At 42.0% G+C, this 20,114-nt stretch overlaps 1 protein-coding gene and 1 long non-coding RNA gene across 3 annotated transcripts in view; one reads left to right on the plus strand and one right to left on the minus strand.

Annotated features, from left to right (window-relative positions):
- The first annotated feature begins 112 nt into the window (after nt 1-112).
- The window catches only part of LOC103171275, a 37,062-nt gene continuing 17,060 nt past the window's right edge, over nt 113-20,114 (plus strand). Inside the window, exons 1-2 of the long non-coding RNA XR_003753612.1 lie at nt 113-152; nt 13,368-13,519. This is a non-coding gene — a long non-coding RNA (uncharacterized LOC103171275). The remainder of the gene's footprint in view (nt 153-13,367; nt 13,520-20,114) is intronic.
- TRAF5 (TNF receptor associated factor 5) overlaps nt 7,905-20,114 on the minus strand; it is a 29,290-nt gene continuing 17,080 nt past the window's right edge. For both annotated transcript variants that reach the window (XM_007672338.4, XM_029046926.2), the window contains exons 4-12: nt 19,366-19,423; nt 18,604-18,705; nt 17,407-17,571; nt 16,565-16,642; nt 15,752-15,826; nt 13,830-13,922; nt 12,390-12,530; nt 11,180-11,348; nt 7,905-10,450 (exon numbers count right to left, since the gene is read on the minus strand). In XM_007672338.4, coding sequence (XP_007670528.2) covers nt 9,873-10,450; nt 11,180-11,348; nt 12,390-12,530; nt 13,830-13,922; nt 15,752-15,826; nt 16,565-16,642; nt 17,407-17,571; nt 18,604-18,705; nt 19,366-19,423 — 1,459 coding nt within the window. In that variant the 3' untranslated portion in view covers nt 7,905-9,872. The remainder of the gene's footprint in view (nt 10,451-11,179; nt 11,349-12,389; nt 12,531-13,829; nt 13,923-15,751; nt 15,827-16,564; nt 16,643-17,406; nt 17,572-18,603; nt 18,706-19,365; nt 19,424-20,114) is intronic.

Raw genomic sequence — 20,114 nt, forward strand, 5'->3', positions numbered from 1 at the left:
GAGCGAGCGCGCGCGCTGGGAGGGCGGGGGCGGGGGGGACCGGCGCGCGCCCGCTCGCGCCCTGAGCGATTGGGGCGCCTGCGCAGTAGCGGCCGGGGGGGGCGGGGGGGGGGGAAGAAGAGAGGAGGAAGCGCGGGAGACGTTAGTGTGAGGTACGAACGCCCCGTGGCCTTTGCTCTTCCGTTTCTAGCAGGGCCCCGACGTGGAAAGGGCGCGGCCTTGGGAGTCCGAGGTCATGGGTTCGAATCCCGCCTCTGCCCCTTGTCAGCTGGGTGACTGTGGGCAAGTCACTTTACTTCTCTGGGCCTCAGTGACCTCATCTGTAAAATGGGGATGAAGACTGTGAGCCCCACGTGGGACAACCTGATTACCCTGTATCTACCCAGCGCTTAGAACAGTGCTCTACAGATAGTAAGCGCTTAACAAATACCAACATTATTATTATTCTCTGGGCCTCAGTTTCCTCATCTGGAAAATGGCAATTAACTTGGAGTGGGCGAGTCACTTGATTTCTATGGACCTCAGTTACCTCATCTGTAAAATGGGGATTAAGACTGTGAGCCTCACGTGGGACAACCTGATGGCCCTGTGTCGCCCCCAGCGCTTAGAACAGTGCTCTGCACATAGTAAGTGCTTAACAAATACCAACATTATTATTATTAAAACGTTGTTTCTTGGCTTTAGAGAAGAGAAGCGGCCTGACTCAGTGGACAGAGCCCAGCCTGGGGCATCAGAAGTCATGGGTTCGAATTCTGCCTCTGCCCCTTCTCAGCTGGGTGACTGAGGGCAAGTCACTTCACTTCTCTGGGCCTCAGTGACCTCATCTGGAAAATGGGGATTAAGACTGTGAGCCTCACGTGGGACAACCTGATGACCCTGTGTCTCCCCCAGCGCCTAGAACAGTGCTCTACACATAGCGCTTAACAAATACCAACATTATTATTATTATTATTAAAGCGTTGTTTCTTGACTTTAGAGAGGAGAAGCAGACAGAACCCAGGCTGGGGCGTCAGAGGTCATGGGTTCTAATCCCAGCTCTTGTCAACTGGGTGACTTTGGGTGAGTTGCTTCACTTCTCTGGGCCTCAGTGACCCCATCTGGAAAATGGGGATTAAGACTGGGAGCCCCATGTGGGACAACCTGATTACCTCGTACCCCCCCAGCGCTTAGAACAGTGCTTGGCATATAGTAGGCACTTAACAAATGCCATTATTATTATTATTATTATTATTATCATTACTTTTATACAAGGTATGGCTGCCCCCCTCAGGGTAATAGGGCCTGGATGGGCCTTTCCCATAAAGCGATGAATCCCTAGCAGCCCTGGGGGACCCAAAAAAGACGTTTCTCTACCCTGTTTTTGATCCATCTGACTGGTGTTGGATTTTGAGGTAAAGATGACACAATATTTTCAAAAAGAAAAATCATCCCTTATTTTTTTCCCCCATAACCTCACCCCTGTGGTAAGGGTAGGCTCCAAGCTTTATGCTGTTCAGTTTAGGGCCAAATGTCAGTCTCACCAAAAAAAAAAAAAAGCCCCAAAACGAATTAGAGTCTTGTTTCTCACCAAGCAGTTTTGAAAGAAAGGTTCATCCAGTTGCAGATTTGCCTCTAAACAGGATGGTTAAAATCTGGGAAGTTATAGAAGCCAGGTCCTGGTTTTAAATCGGGCAACTCTCCAGTTGTCGAGTCCAGGTCCTGGTTTTAAATCAGGCAAGTCTCCCATTGTCCATGTCCTTGTTGTCATTCAGGGTAGAGGCAAAGCTTCAAGTAGAGTTCTGCCTTTGAACTTTGGTTCCACCCAGAAATAGGATTATGGGACACCTGGATGAGTATGGTAGTGTGTGGGGCTAGAAGAGCATCCCTTGTTTTCCAGACTGAATTAGAGGCAGAATTCCAGAACAGGTGTTCCCAGAAAATCTTAAATGTGGTGAGTTGTCAGGAAGGTTAAATAAGAACTTATTGTAAAACATTTTTATTGCCTAGGCCCATGTACTTTTGAATTAAATGCTTCAAATGATTGAGCATCTATTAGAAGGTGCTATTGTCACTAAGCAACCAGAAATTCTAGCAGCCAACATTTGGTGTCCCATAAATCGATAAATTCTTGGCCGACTGAGTACCTGGAGAATGTATTTATTGCTGGAACTCTTTTCAGTATAGTGGTGTGGGGTTCCTGTGTACTTTGGGGCATTACCTAAGCCCTCCCTGGGGTGTTACCAAGTATTCTGCTACTTTAGCCAAAATCCTCTCTCAAATAGTTCTAGCAGCTGGTATAAGGACAGGATTTTTAAGGGCTGCAAACCTCATCAAATACACTCAGTTTTTCCAAAATGTGAGTTTGGGAAAGTACATTGTTAGGGAATTAGGGAACATTCTTCTGCCAAACATACATCTTATCTGGATAGAACGTATGCAATGAAATGGTTGTAGGTATTCATGCTGTGCCAGTCAAGGCTTGAGTATCAATCGGTATTTGATGCGTGCTTATTGTGTGCAGAGCACTGTTCTGAGCACTTGGAGAGTGCAGTACAACAGAGGTGGTAGACACGTTCCCTGCCCACAACAAGCAACTGCCATTTAGTTTTTCCTTATCACAGGTGCCCAATGCTCCAACATTATAGGAACTATACTTAACTGAGTTTAAGCAAGAACCAGTCGCGAATCACAAAAACTTTGCTTCGACATTGACTAGGCTCTGGAGGCAAAAGAGACCAGGCTTTGAGTCTCCTAAGCCTGGATTGGGGCTCCCCCAATAGAAGGGTCAGCAACTTAAACAGCAGACCAAGCCAAAGTCCAACCACTCAGTGAGCTCCCCTTCGCTATTAAAGTGTGTTCCTTTTGTCCTTTCTCAAGCTTCTGTGGGGTTTATAGCAATTATGCAGCTCTTACTGTGACCTGTGCAAGGCTATATCTTGTGAGTGGTTTTTGACAAACTTCTGTTTCCCCACTATGCAAGATGATAAAAGCTTATACTTGTGTACTTCCATATCTTTCACTGCTCAATAAAAATAGAAAGCTTTCTTCAATAGTGAGGAAATGGGACCATCTGGGACTATTATTTTGGTAGATTCACCACTCTTAAAAACTAGAACAGATTGAAATTAGCAGAGAAAACCCTTTGAATAGGTCAATGTAAAAACCACGACAGATATCTTTGAACTCCATCAGATCAACATCTCTCAAAAAATTCATATGGATAATACAATTTGAGAAAAATAGCTAGACTGTGTTAACTCTAAAAGTGGACAAAAAGCTTCCCACCCCCTACTACAATTATACATACAGGAAAAAAAAAAATTGCTATCTTCAATATGGGAAAAAAAACCACCTAACATTTCATTATTACTGAATAAGATAGTTTTAGTAAGAAATGTAGTACATAGGTCAGAAACAGTTGTTAAAAGAAGGTTTTTTTAAAATAGTAATTATTAAACACTTACTATGTGTCAAACACTGTTTAAATGCTGACTTAACATGAGACTATGGGAAAACTTGAATCTGAAATCTCACTTCTTCCAAAAGCTTCCCCCAATATAATTTCCCAGCACCCTAAACCATATCATCCCTTCACCAACTCTAGAACTTATTAACTTATGCCCTTATTAGCAATTTATTTATTTTGACATTCTAGTTTTAAGTTTTTGTATTTAGAGCGTAAGCTCCTTGTGGGCAGATAACTTCCCAGGTGCCCAATTTAGTGCCCCACACAAAGTGAAGATTTGATAAATGCTACTATTACTACAGGGTTAAAATGAGAGAATATGTATTGTACCAACTACTGGAATACTGTGAATATACTTTTAAGTCTTAAATCTGGAAAAGATCTCAAAATTAAACTCTCAAATCCACCTAGGAAAACAAACCCTGACAATAATAATAATAATAATGGTGGTGGTTCAGTGCCAAGCACTATACTAAGTCCTGGGGTAGATGTAAGATAATCAGGTCCCACGTGGGGCTCACAGTGTAAGTAGGAAGGACAACAAGTATTGAATCCCAATTTTGTAGATGAGGGAAGGGAAGCATAGAGTAGTTAGTGACTTTTCCAAGGTCAAAAAGCAGACATCTGGTGCTGCCAGGATTAGAACCCAGGTTCTGTGACTCCCAGGCCCATGCTGTTTCTACTAGGCCATGCTTCTTCCTATATAAAATACTACAAGAATGCTATCTTAAAATAATGGGGCTTTTCTACTCTAGAGCTGATATTCCAGTATAAATTTTCCATTTGGCCATAGTTCAATAAAGCAGACCAGAGTTGGCATTAAACAGAGGAAGAAGAGTTCCTCTCTTAAAGCCTCTCTTTCTCCCCAGATTGAGCCCAGGAGTTACTGATTCTAGAAGCCAACAACTTCCCAAGCTCAGTCCATGGAAATAGTAGTAAGGATTGAGGTTGTTGGGTGGGGAATTCTCACAGGAACTTAGGAAAATAATAACATAATAATAATAATTATTGCTTTGCTAAATACTGGGGAAAGCTCAAGATTGATTGATAATTATGGTACATCGTTCCTGTGCCATATGGGCCTCACAGTATAAGAAGGAAAGAGAACATGTGTTTATTCACATTTTAAGATAAGAAAACAGAGGCTTCAGGGGTAAAGTGACTTGTCCAGTGTCATGCAGCAAGTAAGTAATGGAGCCAGGACTCAAACCTGGGTCCTCTGGGTCCTGAACCTTGCTCCTTTCCATTAGGAACATAAGAAAGGGAAATATTTGGGGAAGGAAAGAAACATGAAGGAGAGGAACATTTGGGAATTTGGGAGGAAGCCCAACTACCAATTTCAGGACTTCTTATAAAAACCTTAAACAGCAGTTTGAGTGACTTTGGACTTGCTATAAAAAAGGACGTAACCAAATCTAATGGGGTCTTTCCTGTTTTTTATCTGAAACTTCCTGCTCCTTTTGACTTAAGGCAACCCTTTCATTGCCTTCAAACTTCCAAGTTGGTTTTCAGAGAAAATATTCTGTTTTTTTGAACCACTCATGGTTATTTCAATGTTGCTGATTCCTTCTCCTTTCTCTTGCCCGGTAAGAATTCCCCAGAACTTTATCTTCCTCCCCTACTATTCTTCCTACCTTGAACTGATTATGTACAAGCATGGTTTCATGATTATCTGATATAGTTGAAATTTAGATCTACAGTGAAGCACAACTCTGATGATGTGGCATAATAAAACTATCTTATATCCTTATGTGCCAAGCACTGTGTTAAGGTGGGATAATAATAATTAATAATTATGGTATTTAAGTGCTTATTATGTGCCAGGCACTGTACTATGCACTGGGGTGGATACAAGCAAAAGAGGTTGGACACAGTCCCTGTCCCATGGGGCTTACAGTTTTCATCCCCATTTTACAGATGAGGTGATTGAGGCACAGAGAAATTAAGTGGCTTGCCCAGGGTCACAAAGCAGATAAGTGGTGGAGCTGGGATTAGAAGCCATGACCTTCTGACTCCCAGGCCTGTGCTTTATCCACTATACCATGCTGCTTCTCTAGCTACAAGATAGCTATGAGATAATCTGATTGGATAGTCTCCATCCCATATAAAGCTCCAGCCTTATATCGTATCTCCATGTTACAGGTGAAAAACCAAGACACAGAAGAGTTATGTCACTTGTCCAAGGTGACACAGCAAGACAGTGACAGAACTGGGATTAGAAACCATGTCTCCTGACTCCCAGGCCCATGCTCTTTCCACTAGACCATATTGCCTCCCGTGAAGTGTTGGGAAATAGCATCAGAGAGTCTAACCGAGCATCACAACTCTCAGAAAAGGAGAGTTCACAGCATGCAAGATACAAAGGCAGAACTCTTAACAGTGATAAATCCACCAAACAACCATGAGCGAAGAACAGACTTCATAGTAAGCAGAGGAACACTGGTCACCACTATCTTTTCACAAATGTCTACTAGCTCCTAGTTCACTTTGCTAAGCAATTGTGTGGGCCTTCCCCATCTTTGCCTCTCCCTGACTGATTCACTAAGAGGTAAGTGGGGATTACCCACTACTGTGGTGGAAACTCAGAGCTTTTCAACTGTGATGGGGAGCCTCAAAGTCACTTCACTGCCTGTTGGGACCCTGCTTCCCACACCCACTAGACTGAAAGTTTGTTAGAGAGGAAGTAAATGACTTTGCTCCACCACTGCTGCTTCAGAGAAGCAGCGTGGGCTAGTGTAAAGAGCCCAGGCCTGGGAGTCAGGAGACCTGGGCTCTAATGCCAGCTCTACCAGTTGCTGGCTACGTGACCTTGAGCAAGTAATTTCTCTGTGCCTCAGGGTCCTTGGGTGTAAATTCCTATTAAATTAATTCCTATTAAATTTCTATTGTCTCTCTCACTTGGATTCTGAACCCTATGAGGGATAGGGGCTGTGTCTGATCTGATTATATTGTACCTGTCTCAGCACTTAGCACAAAGTTAGCAAATACCACAATTACTATCAGGAGTTTTGTTCGGTGAGGAGAGATGAAGAAAGGCAGCAAGGAGAATGGGGAGGGTTGCATTTAGCATGAAGGGGGACAGTTTCCAAATAGGCCATTCAATGAGTGGATTGATTGGTGTGGTGTGGAACAAGAATACCTGTTCAATCACTATCCACCATACTTATAGGGGTATAGTAATATTTTTCACTCCTTTTTTTAATGGTATTTGTTAAACACTATATGTCAGGCACTGTAACAATACTACTACTAATAATAAATAGTGGTATTTGTAAGCACTATGTGCCAGGCACTGTACTAAGTGCTGGGGAGAATACAAGCAAATCAGGTTGGTCACAGTCCCTATCCCCCATGGGGTTCACAGTCTTAAGCCCCATTTTACAATGGGGTAACTGGGGCAAAGAGAAGTTAAGTGGTTTGCCCAAGGTTACACAACAGACAAGTGGCAGAGCCAGGTTTAGAATCAGACCCTTCTGACTCCCAGGCTTGTAATCTATCCACTAGGCCATGCTGCTTCTCCTGCCCGTTCACTCACCAGTTACATCCACTAGCACTGTAATCCATTTCTTCCCACAGATTATTGGCCACAAAGTCTTCATGATTGGGCGAAGGTTCTTACTTCACAGGAAGAGCTGCGGGGTCTTGTTTCCCCAGAGCGCTCTGGGTTTTTTTAATGGTACTTGCTAGGCACTTACTATGTGCTAGGCACTGTATTAAACACTGCAGTAGGTAGATAGTAATCATTTTGGACCCAGTCCCTGTTCCACATGGGGTGCACAGTCTGAATAAATATTTGTGGTATTTGTTAAGTGCTTATTATGTGCCAGGGACTGTACTAAGCACCGAGGTGGAGACAAACAAATTGGGTTGGATACAGTCCCTGACCCACGAGGGGCTTGCAGTTTCAATCCCCATTTGCAGATGAGGTAACTGAGGCACAGAGAAGTGAAGCAACTTGCACAAGGTCACACAGCAGATAAATGGTGGAGTTGGGATTAGAACCCATGACCTTCTGTCTCCCAGGCCCATGCTTTCTCCACTATGCCATGCTGCTTCCCTGCTGTGGGCAGGGAATGTGACTGTTTATTGTTATATTGTACTCTCCCAAGTGCTTAGTTAAGTGCTCTACAAACAGTGCTCATAAATACAATTAGTACAGTGCTCTGCAAACAGTAAGCGCTCAATAAATACGATTGAATGAATGAATGAGTAAAGAAATTATATACTTCCTTTATAACTCCCCCCCAAAATTTGTGTAGACTACTTTGCCTTTAGAAAGGCCTCAGTAAAGCCTATTGCCAGAAGACAGTTTGATGTAAACTTCAGCGAGACCATCAAATTAGGGAAGGTAATGAGATCAGGGTGGTGTTTTTCAATCTTGATGTTCCTCAGCATTTTGAACTTGGAAGCCAATATTCCTGGATATTTATGAACATCAATCTTTGAAATTGAATATCAGTTTTTGCTCAAGTAGCTTAACCAGAAGCCTCTAGTTAAATTGTTTTATTTTATGAGGACAAATTAAGCAAGAAATAAAATGTACTATAGTTATTACTGTTGAAGTAATATAGCTGTTCAGATCTTAAAAGAAAAACAGGTTTAAGGCAAGGAATCTGCTTTGCAAAAATATGAATGACAAGTTTAAAGAAATCATTGCTTCAGTAATGGAAGAGAATTTAGAATCAATAGGCAGGTCATTTTGTCACCAAATCAGTTGCTTAAAATGAGACTTTCTTCTGACATTTTAATTTAAATGTTTTTCAGATTTACACCAAACCCATCATGGCTATGTTTGTGCTTTTTTAGTATCCAGTATTCAACTAACTGGTCAAAATTACAGTGCTTTCAAAGATTAGCTGAAAATGTTTGCTCTGTAAACAACCATCCTATGTCACACAATTCCCAGGGAAGTTAATACTGGGGATCTCTAGAATAGGTGAGCACAATTACATATTTCTTTGTAAGTTATTTGGCCCACTTAAAAGTCTGCATTATAATTATTTTTATCATTCTACAAGTTTCATAGATGGTGTTTGAATCTTCCCTCAGACCCTGAAGATATTTACATATAGTTTACGACATTTTTTTTTCCAATTGATGATGCAGATGTTGCTGTGGTAGATCATATCAAGGAGTGGCTTTAAAGCTTCCTTCTGCCACTTTCCTTTATGTGCCTTTGAGAGGTTATTTTTAATTTAAAAAAAAACACTGAGCATTTGAGCACAAGATTGCAAAACATTGCATTTTTGCCATGTTGGCACTGGGACAAAGTCATTATAACATTTACAAATCCAAGTGCAGTTGAGAACCATCTATACATGATGAACATTTAACCACTTTCATTCACAGTATCCTGCCTGAATCATGTGCCCACCTAGGAGAATGGCAAGAAATTTCCTACAATGGTATAGCTGTTCAGATCTTGTCCAATAATGAGTGATTCAATAAGAATCCAGGATAGATGTTTGCTATTGTTTTCACTGCTTTCTATACCCACATCACATTATGATCATTATCTCCTTCTCCCACTACTCTCTGTAATATCTCTTTCTGACTCCCCCATTAGATTGTAAGTGCCTCCAGGGTAAGACTTTCTAAAAAATAGTGATAATTATGGTATTTGATAAGTGCTTTCTATGAGCCAAGAACTGTGCTACATTCTGGAGTTAGATTCAAGATTATCAGACTGGAATGCTTAATATAATGCTCTGCATTTAGTAATTTTCAAATCCCACTAATTAATTACTCTTCTCAGGCACTGAAGCCCAAGGCTTTTAATGTTCCTTGCTCCTCTTTCCCATCATCCAGATTATTTCTCATTCTCAAATTCAGAGTTAATATGAGTTTTCAGTCTTTCAAATTTAATTTTCAGGACACCGCCCAAAAATATTGGCCAAGAATCCTTCGTGTTTTCATAGAGATTAAGTTGCCTAATATCTTACCCAAAATGCTAACTCAGTGACCATGAGCCACACTTTCTTTCCCCCTCTATGGGATATATTGAAGCCATTTGACTTTCCTGCTGTCATTTTCATTCTTTTGAATTTGTGGATTTCTGGCAGAGTCCCTGAAGAATTTAAATAACCTGCTGATACAGTCTCAGGTCTGACATCTTTTAGGTATGTAACCAAATCTGCACAATACTATTGAGGAGGAATGTTTTCTTGGCTGAAGATCAGTACTAAAGATACAGGCTAAATAAGCCATTATCTAAATCCATCAGATTGTGTCTTTCAATACTTTTTTTATCACCCTATTACCAAATAGATGACAACTCTTCAGCACCTTTTGACAGAATCCAAAGACCTTAATAGAGCAACAGCTTGAAGAAATCCAGTTCAGTATTGAACTAAATCAGACCTCAGATGCTCAAAACATAAAAGCTTCTTCCCTCAACACTATGACAATAACCACCGCTGCGTTCAATCTACAGTTCCTCAAGGTCAGTTAAATCCACAACCACTTTCATGAACAGCGTATCTTCTTTAATGAAAGTGTTCTTGACATTTTCCAGCTTGGAATGGTCCACAAAGCAGGGACAGCCTGAAGCAATGTTCATTTCCCCCTCAGGCCTTTTAAAACTGCTGCTATTGGGGTCAGCCTTGAAGATCTCCACAATGTGGTTCTTTTTGCCACTCTGATCCAAAAGCATCATGGTAACTTTCTGCTTGAAAGGCCACTGTAGCAATGAGTCAAATTCTCCTTTCATCACCACAAAGTAGAGAGAGAGGTGAGTTCCTTTCCCCGACCCATCCCCATTTAGGTAAGCCCTCGCACAAAGCCGGTAACCACAGCGGCTGGTGTAGAAAGGCTGACTGAATATAGAAACTGAGCGTCCCTCCATCGCTTCTCTTTTCTTCATCTTGTAATCGGTCACCTTCCAGATCAGTTTTCCATTATAGCAGGTCCCTTCCAGCAATTTGAATCGTTCTTCATTTTTATTTAGTTGGGCTTTGTGAGCATTAATGTGGGCATCATGTTGTCTGGTCTGGTCTTTCAAAACAACTACATGGAAAAAAATAAATGAAAAAAGCACTATTGAAATTCCACTTAATCAGAGCTATCATTATTCAAGTAAGAGTTTCAGTTCTCTGAACCCAGATCCAGCTGTTAAGGTGGTGAAGTGGACAATTTACCCTGGTGAGCTGGGATTTGGCAAATGTGTGCAGGGCCCTTAAAGAAAATATGGCTCTGATACCAAATTCCCCAAGTTTTCTGCATGAATTTGTTTCATAGTAATGGGCATATCTCCAGAATTACATTCAGTCTTCTCTGCCCTTTAACAGCACCATCCTCCTCACCACCAATCTTTTCAATTTCACCATGGCTCTTATTTCCACTCCCCGTTCTAGGTTTGAGACAGCCACAATTGCACACACTTTGACCCACAGAAAACCTCATTTTAATTAGTGTTGCTGTCACATAAGTTGTTGGGTAATTAAGAAATCATTTTTTCCAACAACATGCATCTGTCTGGATAGAACACAGTTTGATGTCAAAAGAAATGTCTGTGCATATGTGTGGCATTAGAAAAAGATGTAAGTACCTTAATGCAAGTTTCTATTTATGAGACGTTATTAAGAATAAAACCCCCATTATAGGAAAATTAACTATATGGTGAAGTTGAAGATCCCAACATTCAACTTTTGGCTAGCTTCCTAATTCATATATCTAGTATTGGGGTAGCATTGCATCAGTCTTAAAATAACCAAAAACAAAGAAGATAGGCCATACCTAATCGTTGATCATAGGTTTCCAGCAGGGCAATCTTTTGCTTTACTGTATCGATGGTGTCCATCAGTGATTTCAGGTCAAATTTGCTTTGCTGCTGGTTAGCCATATGTAATAACTGCCTTACTTGTGTTTCCAGCCAGGTAGATTTATCAATGTGATTGGCGAGAATCTTCCAGTGTAAGGTGGATCATAAAATTGAAAAAGAAAGACTTTTCATCAAAACCCTAGTAATCCTTTAATACTAAAATATTTCTATAAGGATCTTGAGTGACATAGCTGAAACATCAAAAATAATCTGTTAGATGAGAAAATTCAAAAAGAGAATCCCCTGCATAGATCTTCCACCTTTCCTCTCGACTTTCTTCCACATTCTGCTTTAACTACCTTTCAATTCATTTCAATTCTGTATTCTCCTCCTTTTCTTCATTTCTCTTTCTTCCCCATTTCACTTTTTCCTCAAAAGTAATCCATTCCCCCTCTCCCTCCCATTTTAACACGACATAGGTCATAACATCTGAGCCTTGCTCCTTGTTCATTTTCCCACTTTCTGCAAGAGCTAATACCCAGGTAACAGTTGGGGGTGGGGGAAGGAGAAGAGGAGAAGGGGAGAGTGAGACAGATCCAGAAGTTTTGGGCTGAATGTTAAGAATGGGAAAATGGATATCTGGCCCTTTTGTAGTAGCTGCCAGCGCTGTGATCCTGGCTCTTTTGGACTCTAAGGGGAATACAATTAAACAGAACTATTCCTCTTCTCCCTCATCCCCAAAATCAATGGAAATAGGATGGAGTTCAGACAGGTTTCCATTTTCTTACACATACATAGGAAATGAGAGTTTTAGGTCCTGCTGTAGCCATGGGCTACATTGAGGTTTATATGGACATCAATTATGGAATATTTTCAAAGATATATGTTGTAGCGGTTATTCATTGTAGTCATCACAGTGACTTGAGAAATCACAGCGAATCCATTAACATCCTTAATTTCCAAAGAATTTTAGCCTTTGAGGTGAGAACGTTTTAAAAAGGGCAATGTTTTCCCTCTTGGGGGCGGTTCATTCTGTAGCCTCTAAAATGCACAGAAACAGATTCGGGCAGTGAACCTGAAGTCCAGGAAATAATATTGGTCCAGTATTAGCTAAATAAGCCACTGCTAACCTTTGCAGGCAAATGTGAGGAAAGATTTACCTTAAATGAAAAACCAGTGCCTCACCTGGGTATTTGCCAGCAAGTTACCATTTTTGCTAAACAGCTGCATAACTTGCCTGAATTCCTTCTCAAATTTCTTTACCATCTCTGCTAGTTGCTGAATTTTAAGTTCTTTAACTTCCAAACTCCTGTGTAGGTCTGAAATCTAATAAGAGAATATGAGAAGAAAAATCAGGCCATTTTGAAAGGCATGTAACAATACCAGTCTTAGGGAAACATAAAAAAGCTTTATAAATAGGTTCCACAAATGGAACAACAAAATTTTCTCTTCTTTACTCAAGTGTCATGGTAATAGCATATTTAGTAACAACGAAAAGTTACTTAAGTCAATCATATTTATTGAGCGCTTACTGTGCACAAGGTAATCAGTTTGTCCCACGTGGGGTTCAGAGTCTTAATTTCCATTTTATAGATGGAGTAACTGAGGCACAGAGAAGTTAAGTGACTTGCCCAAGGTCACACAGCAGACAAGTAGCAGAACTGGGATTAGAACCCTGACTCCCAAGCCCATGTTCTTGCCACTAGGCCATGCTGCTTCTCTTACTACAAAGAGAAAAACTTGGACATTGGGAGAACTGGGTTTAGTATTCTCATTTTATTGGAATGTATGAGAATTCTTCTTACTCCTTGCATTCAGCAAGAAGAAAATTGTTGCACATTGTATTTGGACCTCAGGGCACAGATAAAAGCAAAATGGCTTTACCAAGCTTTGAATTTTCTTTAATACACAATTTATGAGCAAGTCTGTCAGAATGAAAGATTTCTCTTGGCTTCACTTTTGCAAAGAAATTCACATCATCAAGGAAAGAAAGAGTAAGGTTTTGAAGATGAGGCAATAAGATGATCTAATTGGAATGTGGGAGTCTTTCATTCAACAACAGTATATTCAATGGATGAGAGCATTGCCAAGCCACATGCTTCTGAGAAGGGTGCACAGAGCTATTCTGTTTCTTGGCTGACAGACTGCATCCTTAAACTCTAGGCAACTGCCTCAGAATGCTCGCTGAAGGTCTCAGAAGAAGCAAGTAAGAAAGTGTAGGCGACTCAGCACAACCCACTACCATGATGAGAAAAACCGCACATGGACAGCTGACTGTGATAAAATTCGTCATCAGCAGGGCCCCCTTCAAACAGGTAAATGCACATATATATCTGGTCAAAATGAACTTAGATAAAAGAATAGTGAAATATAAATAGATAAAACAAAAAGAAGCCGGATATGCCCTAGCATTTATGTTTCCTGGGTCGTAGGTGCCTAAAAGCAGGGGCTGGCATCCCTACTGATATCTGTTTCCGGTCACTACCTGAGATTGCCTGACCCTCTTCTCTTTCCAACCACACTCCCTCTGTGGGGGGATTCTATAGCCTATAATCATCAGCCCACTCTCTACTAAATCTCCTCCCAGCCTCCCCTCTGCCCAGCCTGCCAGGAGAAGTGTTTTACCTTTTCTTCTAATCTTGAATTCTTGTCTAAAACCAAGAGCATGTGTTCCCGCAATGCAGCGTTCTCATGTTCCCTAAGATTCCTCCTTTTATCCTTAGGAGCAAAAACAAACATCAAAAAGAAGCAATTAAAATAGAGGGTATCAGACGGGCTCCCTATATGCTTCAGGCATGGGGGAAGCTGGAATTTTCTCTATAAAAAACAGCCCTAACATCTTATGCGGGCTTTGATCATGCAATGATATGAAGGGAAATAGTGAGTTTTCAAAAGGAGGATAAAAAGGTAAAAGCTGGGCAGACCACTGTAAAATGTACCAAAGGGAAAGGGAAGAACCAGCGGGTTATGGCTTTGTTCTGAATTTCCTTCCATTCTGCTGATAATAGTAAAAGCAGGGGATACATTTTCTAGGTGGCTCCTGGACTCCTACTTTCCCAAACCTGGATTCTAGACTTTCTGGTAGAGTTGCCACCTTTGACAGTGGGTTACCTTAAACTTGGCTTCATGATAGCTGTCCAAGCCAGGAGCGATGGCTGCAGGTGCCACTACTGCATTCAATTTCCCCACAAGGTCAAAGTTGGAGGCAGTTGAAGTCAGCAATCAGGGCTATCCCCAGATTTTCAAGAATTATTCAGAGAGTCATCCACTGGATGGAGACCTTGATTTCTATGCTCTCTGGTCAATCGATCAATCAGTGATATTTTATTGCACACTTACTATGTGCAGAGCATTTTACTAAGTGCTTGGGGAAAGTACAACAGAGTTGGTAGACAAGATCCCTGCCCACAAGGAGTTTATAATCTACAGGGTGAACAGTAATGGTATTTATAGAGCACCTACTGGGTGCAGTGCTCTGTACTAAACATGTGAGAAGTACAAAGTAACCAAGTGACATTCCCTGACTTTTTAAGGAGCTTACACTCTAATGTGAGGAGAGTATATACATACATACATCAAAGAATGTACAGAGAAATGAAAATAAATAGCTGAATGTATCTTTGAATAAATATATATCCATAGGTGCCAAGGATAGATATGGATCTGTATGTAACTATTGGAGATGGCTGATGGGCTTAAATAAGAATACTGGGGACCAGGGAAGGAATGTGGAGAGTGGTGGGCTTTCAGGAGGACTTTTCATTCAGGCTGTGGTCTGTCAGATTTGGGGAGGAGGTCATTCCAAGAGAGAACAATGAGTGAGAAGATGGAGGCAGGAGAGTCAAGAGTGCAATTCAGTTCATTAACTTGGGAGAAAAAAAGCGGGGTTAGGAGGTGTTTGTGAAGAGAGAGAGAGAGAGGTATGGTGGGGTGAGTTGGGTGGAGAACCTTGAGACCAACTGTGAGGAGTTTTTGCTTGATGTGAAGAGCCTTGGGAACCAGTGGAAGGTTTTGAGAAGCAGAGAGATGAATGTAGATTTTGACATTTCAGGAAGGTGTCACACACAGTAGTAAATTGGAGAGGGGTGAGGCTGGAGGCAGGGAGACCGGTGAGGAGACTGATAATGTTGTCTAGCCATATGACTGGACCTTGTACTTAAGTGGTAGCTCTCTTGGATGGAGGGGGCAGGGTAGATTCAAGAGATGTGTAGTAAGATCATGTAAACAGCAAAAAGTACTGTTGAGAAGATTCATTAGCACAAAAGCTCACACTTTTACTTCTTACTTCTTACAGGTGTGACCCAGATCCCCACACACGGAGAGGGACAACACCTAGGCGATAGTCATCAAGTGAAAGGGAAGACACAGGGCAGAGGTGCACAGAGGGGAAAAGGAGAGGAGAAAAGGAGAAGTGCAGATAGGAGTATTGTAGGAGAGGTAAAAGAGAAACAGAAGACAGGATAGATGTAGGAGGGAAGGAAACAATAAGAAAAGGAAAAGTAGAAAGCTTGCAAATCAGTATCTAGCTGAAAAGGAGCAATCCATACCTTTATAAGACAGCCATACTGTTTATAGGGACAATCTTGTTCTGCTTCAGGACACACAGAGATGTGCTCATCAACCTGTTAAGAGTAAGAGTCTCGGACTGTAGCAATGCATTATTGATTTTCACCATAGACTTTGTAAGCCTCCCACCTCATCAAGAGGAATAGGCATGAGTGAAAGCAAGATACCGTAAAAAGACACATATAAACAAGAATTAAAAAAAACCAATAGGGTCCTAGTGGTGCATTATGCTAGAACTGAACAAGGGGAGGGGTTTGGAGAGAGGAGGAAAACAAGTCCAGAGCCAGCTCAAGGCTGGTATACCTGAACCCATGGAAGACTGTTTTTCTTAGCCTTCCCTTTATCCCACTCCATAGCTCTTGGCAATTATTGTAAAAAGCTCTTCATCCTTGACCACAAATCCCCTAAGTATCTAGCTTGTGAAACTTACCACCCCTACCATCCTTTTGGCCCAGTGCTGAGGGGTGAGACCCTTTGGATGGGTGGGAACAAATGCCAGGTGGACAGCAAAGGGAGAGAAAGATGCTGTGTTGGAGAGGTGGTAGAAGAAGGAAGTAGATGGAAGTCTCAGAGAAGCAAACAAGCCTCTGGTGAAAAATATTAGTCCAAAGTATATAGAAGATCCTGTATTGGCCTTTTCAGTCTCACTCACACCAGTAGGTGAATTTTTTACCATTTATTAAAGTACAAAGGACAGCTCTCATGGCTCCTGCTCTCACACACATCACCGAGTGTTTTATATTCACAGTAGATCACTAAAGCCATCCACTGGAAATTTTCAGCTTTCTCAGTACCTCTGTTCTTGGAATGATCTGACAACAGCTGAAGGGACAAGACACTGGGTAATCAGGACAAAAATTCTCCTCATGATTCTGAAAAAGAAAAGTAGAGCATAGCCTAGTCAGGGAAATCTCCCATCTTGTGTGCTGCTGTGTCTATAGTAGGCATGGGATTAGGGTTGACTTGGAGAAGCCAGGTCACTGACCACCTGGGTCCAGAACAGCAGTAAGCTTGTGGAGCAGCTGGAGAAACAGAAACAAAGGAAAGTGGCTCCAGGGGGGACCCTGGAGTCCGTGGGCCTGCCCTCCTGACCCCTGAAAAGAGTCCCTCCTGGAAGAGGAATATTTGAAGCTGATTGAGGCTGCCTTCCTGTTGTGTGCATCTCTGACAATTAAGGCAGCAGTGCAGATGTAATCTACACCAAATGTTTTAAATCGGGGGAGGTAGGGAAGAGAGAAATAAGGAAGATTGGTGAGGTGGAGGTGGTGACTCAAGGAAATGCCGTCACCCCACCCTCCCTGACCTTTACAAACTCCGGGAAGCTGGGGGACTCCCCAGATTTCTCCCTCAAACCTCACTCATGTTCTGCACACTGTTGAATGTCCCCACCCTTGACCGCAGAGTCCACTCCAAATTACTCCAGAGCAAGAGCTGCTCTTATCCAAGTGACTCAGGGACCCTGCAAAAGACTGGGCTTGGATGCCTGCCAGACCCTGGCCCTTAGACCTCCAAGGGGCATTCCACCACCTGAAATCATCAGTCCATAGCCCTGATTCAGTCTGAAATCCACTCTTCGTTCAACATTCAGCCCACTGCTCTAGACTAAATGTTGGATAGTGGTAACATTCAATCTTACCTGTAAATCGATTGCCACAACATACTTTTGGCAGTATTGGCATTTCTCCTCTCGGAATTTACAATGGCAGCCTAAATGATCTTTCATATCTTTCCGGAGAACTTTTTCCTGGCAGCTCTCATTAGAGCACTGTACAGGCTGAAACAAGCATTGCTGAAGGTGATCCTGTCAGCACAGTAATGAAACGCATTACAGGTTAATCAGTGACAGGGTGGGAAAGAGCCAGGCAGGGTCATAACAAAGCCAGTATCAATACAGCAAACAGAAAGAAAAGTGGTTAGACTACAACTGTCTATATGTCTAATTCCTCCTTCAATTAAAGAAGTTACAATTACATGTAAGCGTTAGAGCAAGTGGGGCTTCAGCAGTAGTACCCAAACTAATCTCTCGGCAAAGCAGAGGGGGCCCAAGATGGGTTTGAGAGTTGGGGTAAGGAATTTAGGGTACATCTTAAAACATTCCTGGGACTCACTGTCTTGGAAGCACTAAGGGAGTGGCAGTCACACAAAGATCTTATTAGTGCGTGATAGTGGCGATCAAAATCCCTGCAATGCTACTCCAGCTGCTGTCATCTATATTAATGGTGTTTGTTAAGTGCATAATATGAGTCAAGCATTGTTCTGAGAGTTCCCTTAGATACAAGTTAATCAGGTTGGACACAGTTCCTGTCCCACATGGGGTTCATAGTCTAAATAGGAGGGAGAACAGGTACTGAATCCCCATTTTGCAGTTGATGAAACTGAAGCACAGAGAAGTTAAGTGACTTACCCAAGCTCACACACCAGGCAAGCAATGGAGCCAGGATAAGAACCCAACCAGCCAGAGGAGCCCAGGTCCATGCTATTTCCCAAAACACATTTATTCCACAGTTGAGTGGTTGGATTGCAACTAATTAATTTTGTACCTCCAACCGCATTTGGGGCTCCTGATAGCTTCCCGGTCTGCTCAACCTTGGCTCTCTTGGTAGGTTTAGTATTGTGGTGGAAAGTGAAATTCGAAGGTTGGAGGGAAAGCCTCACCTGTCTTCGGGCAATTCATGGTGCGCTAGAGACATGATGATTTTATTAATTTTCCCTGGGACTCTAACTGATTTGGCCCTGCCACAGCAGACCTTTAATATTTTGATCGTGACACTTCCATTTAACACTTGGGTATTTCACCAGGATTGACTCTAAATGCAAACGCTTTCACACTAACCTGGTATCTTCCGAGAATCATCTTGGAGTTGCAGCCAGGAGCATTTTTGCAAAACACCTGCAGGTTGAGAACTTCCCGTTTGCAGCAGTTATCTTTAAATACCTGCCAAAAAAGGCACCAAGTTATACCCTCCCTTTCCTGCCATCCACATCCTCGAAGACACTTCAGAGCAGGGAGGCATTAGGTCTAGATGTAAATAAGAGCTTCCAGGACACCAATGAGCAGATTGAATCATGAAAAATAAACAGTAGATGACCTCACCATTAGCAGGAAAAAGTTTTGAAGAATATTGATCACAGAAGCACACTGGAGAATACCTCTCCCATTTGGCAATTCCGTTGAAGCTAAGGTTGATCAAGTTCTTTCAAACTGCAACCTCTACAAAGATGTTGCCTTACAAGCATCTTCTAATATTAAGCACTAAGACCTTGAAAAGTTGTTTCTACAATGGTGAAATGCAGTGAATTATTTGCCCAAATTCTAGAACGTATGGTATTCCTACCCTAGAATAATATATGGATTTTCTTCTTGAACCAAACACCTTGTTCAAGTTATTCTGTCAAATATATTTACCAATCTAGGCTAACGGTGAAGACAGATTCTCTGAAACATTTCCAACCTGCTGTATTCCTCATGCAAATACAGCCATCAAGAAAGAGGCAGCAGGAATGATCCACCCTCCCAATTGCTGGCTCTGGTTGGACTCACTTTTTTCTCCCCATGACCCAGCATGCATTTGGGTAAAAACAGTGATTTCCTTACCTCTTGGAGCTGTATAATTTTCTTATCTATAGGGCAGGTGGGAAAGTTGTTTAATTCTCTAGATGTAGATGAAAAAAACAAACCAAAAGGGTGGGTGTTAACTTTGAGAACCGGTATCTTATTTCTTAAGCACAGTTTTCCTAAACTGTTCATGGAAGTAGTTACCCACAACAGACCTTTTAAGCTTTCATCTGCTGGCAACCTGCCTTCTCAAAGTTGAACCACTCACAACAGCTTCAGTGGCTCTCTGGGTCCTCTACCTTCATCACCCAAACAGGTTCTGAGATTGTTTCCTAGGGCTGCCCTGATGGGGGCAAAGCCATCTTCCCCATTTTATAATATACTATCCACAACCATGCTCCAATTCACGGGCCTTGATAATGGAATGGAAAGAAGTCCTTGAATTATGTTGGTGAGGGCCAAGAAGGCATTCACAGTGCTCCCCAAGTTATCCCATTTATCTTCATAAAACCTTATGCAAGATACCTACCTTATCTCTGGGAGCAACTCCATTTCCCAGAAATTGAGGCAAAGAAAGATTGCAATTGGCACAGTCATTCAGTAGTCAGGAAGAGAGAGTTAGTACAGTGCTGTGCACACAGTAAGCACTCAATAAACGCCATTGATTGAGCTAGGAATGGAACCCTCATCTTTCACCTCCTTTGTCTAGTGCTTTTTCCCCTGACCATGCTTCCCACTAGCTGTTTTTTCCCCAAGAAGGTAGAGTGGAAGCACTGAGTGAATTTGGA

This window comes from Ornithorhynchus anatinus, chromosome 19 (genome assembly GCF_004115215.2).
Source record: "Ornithorhynchus anatinus isolate Pmale09 chromosome 19, mOrnAna1.pri.v4, whole genome shotgun sequence".
Taxonomy (NCBI): Eukaryota; Metazoa; Chordata; class Mammalia; order Monotremata; family Ornithorhynchidae; genus Ornithorhynchus; species Ornithorhynchus anatinus.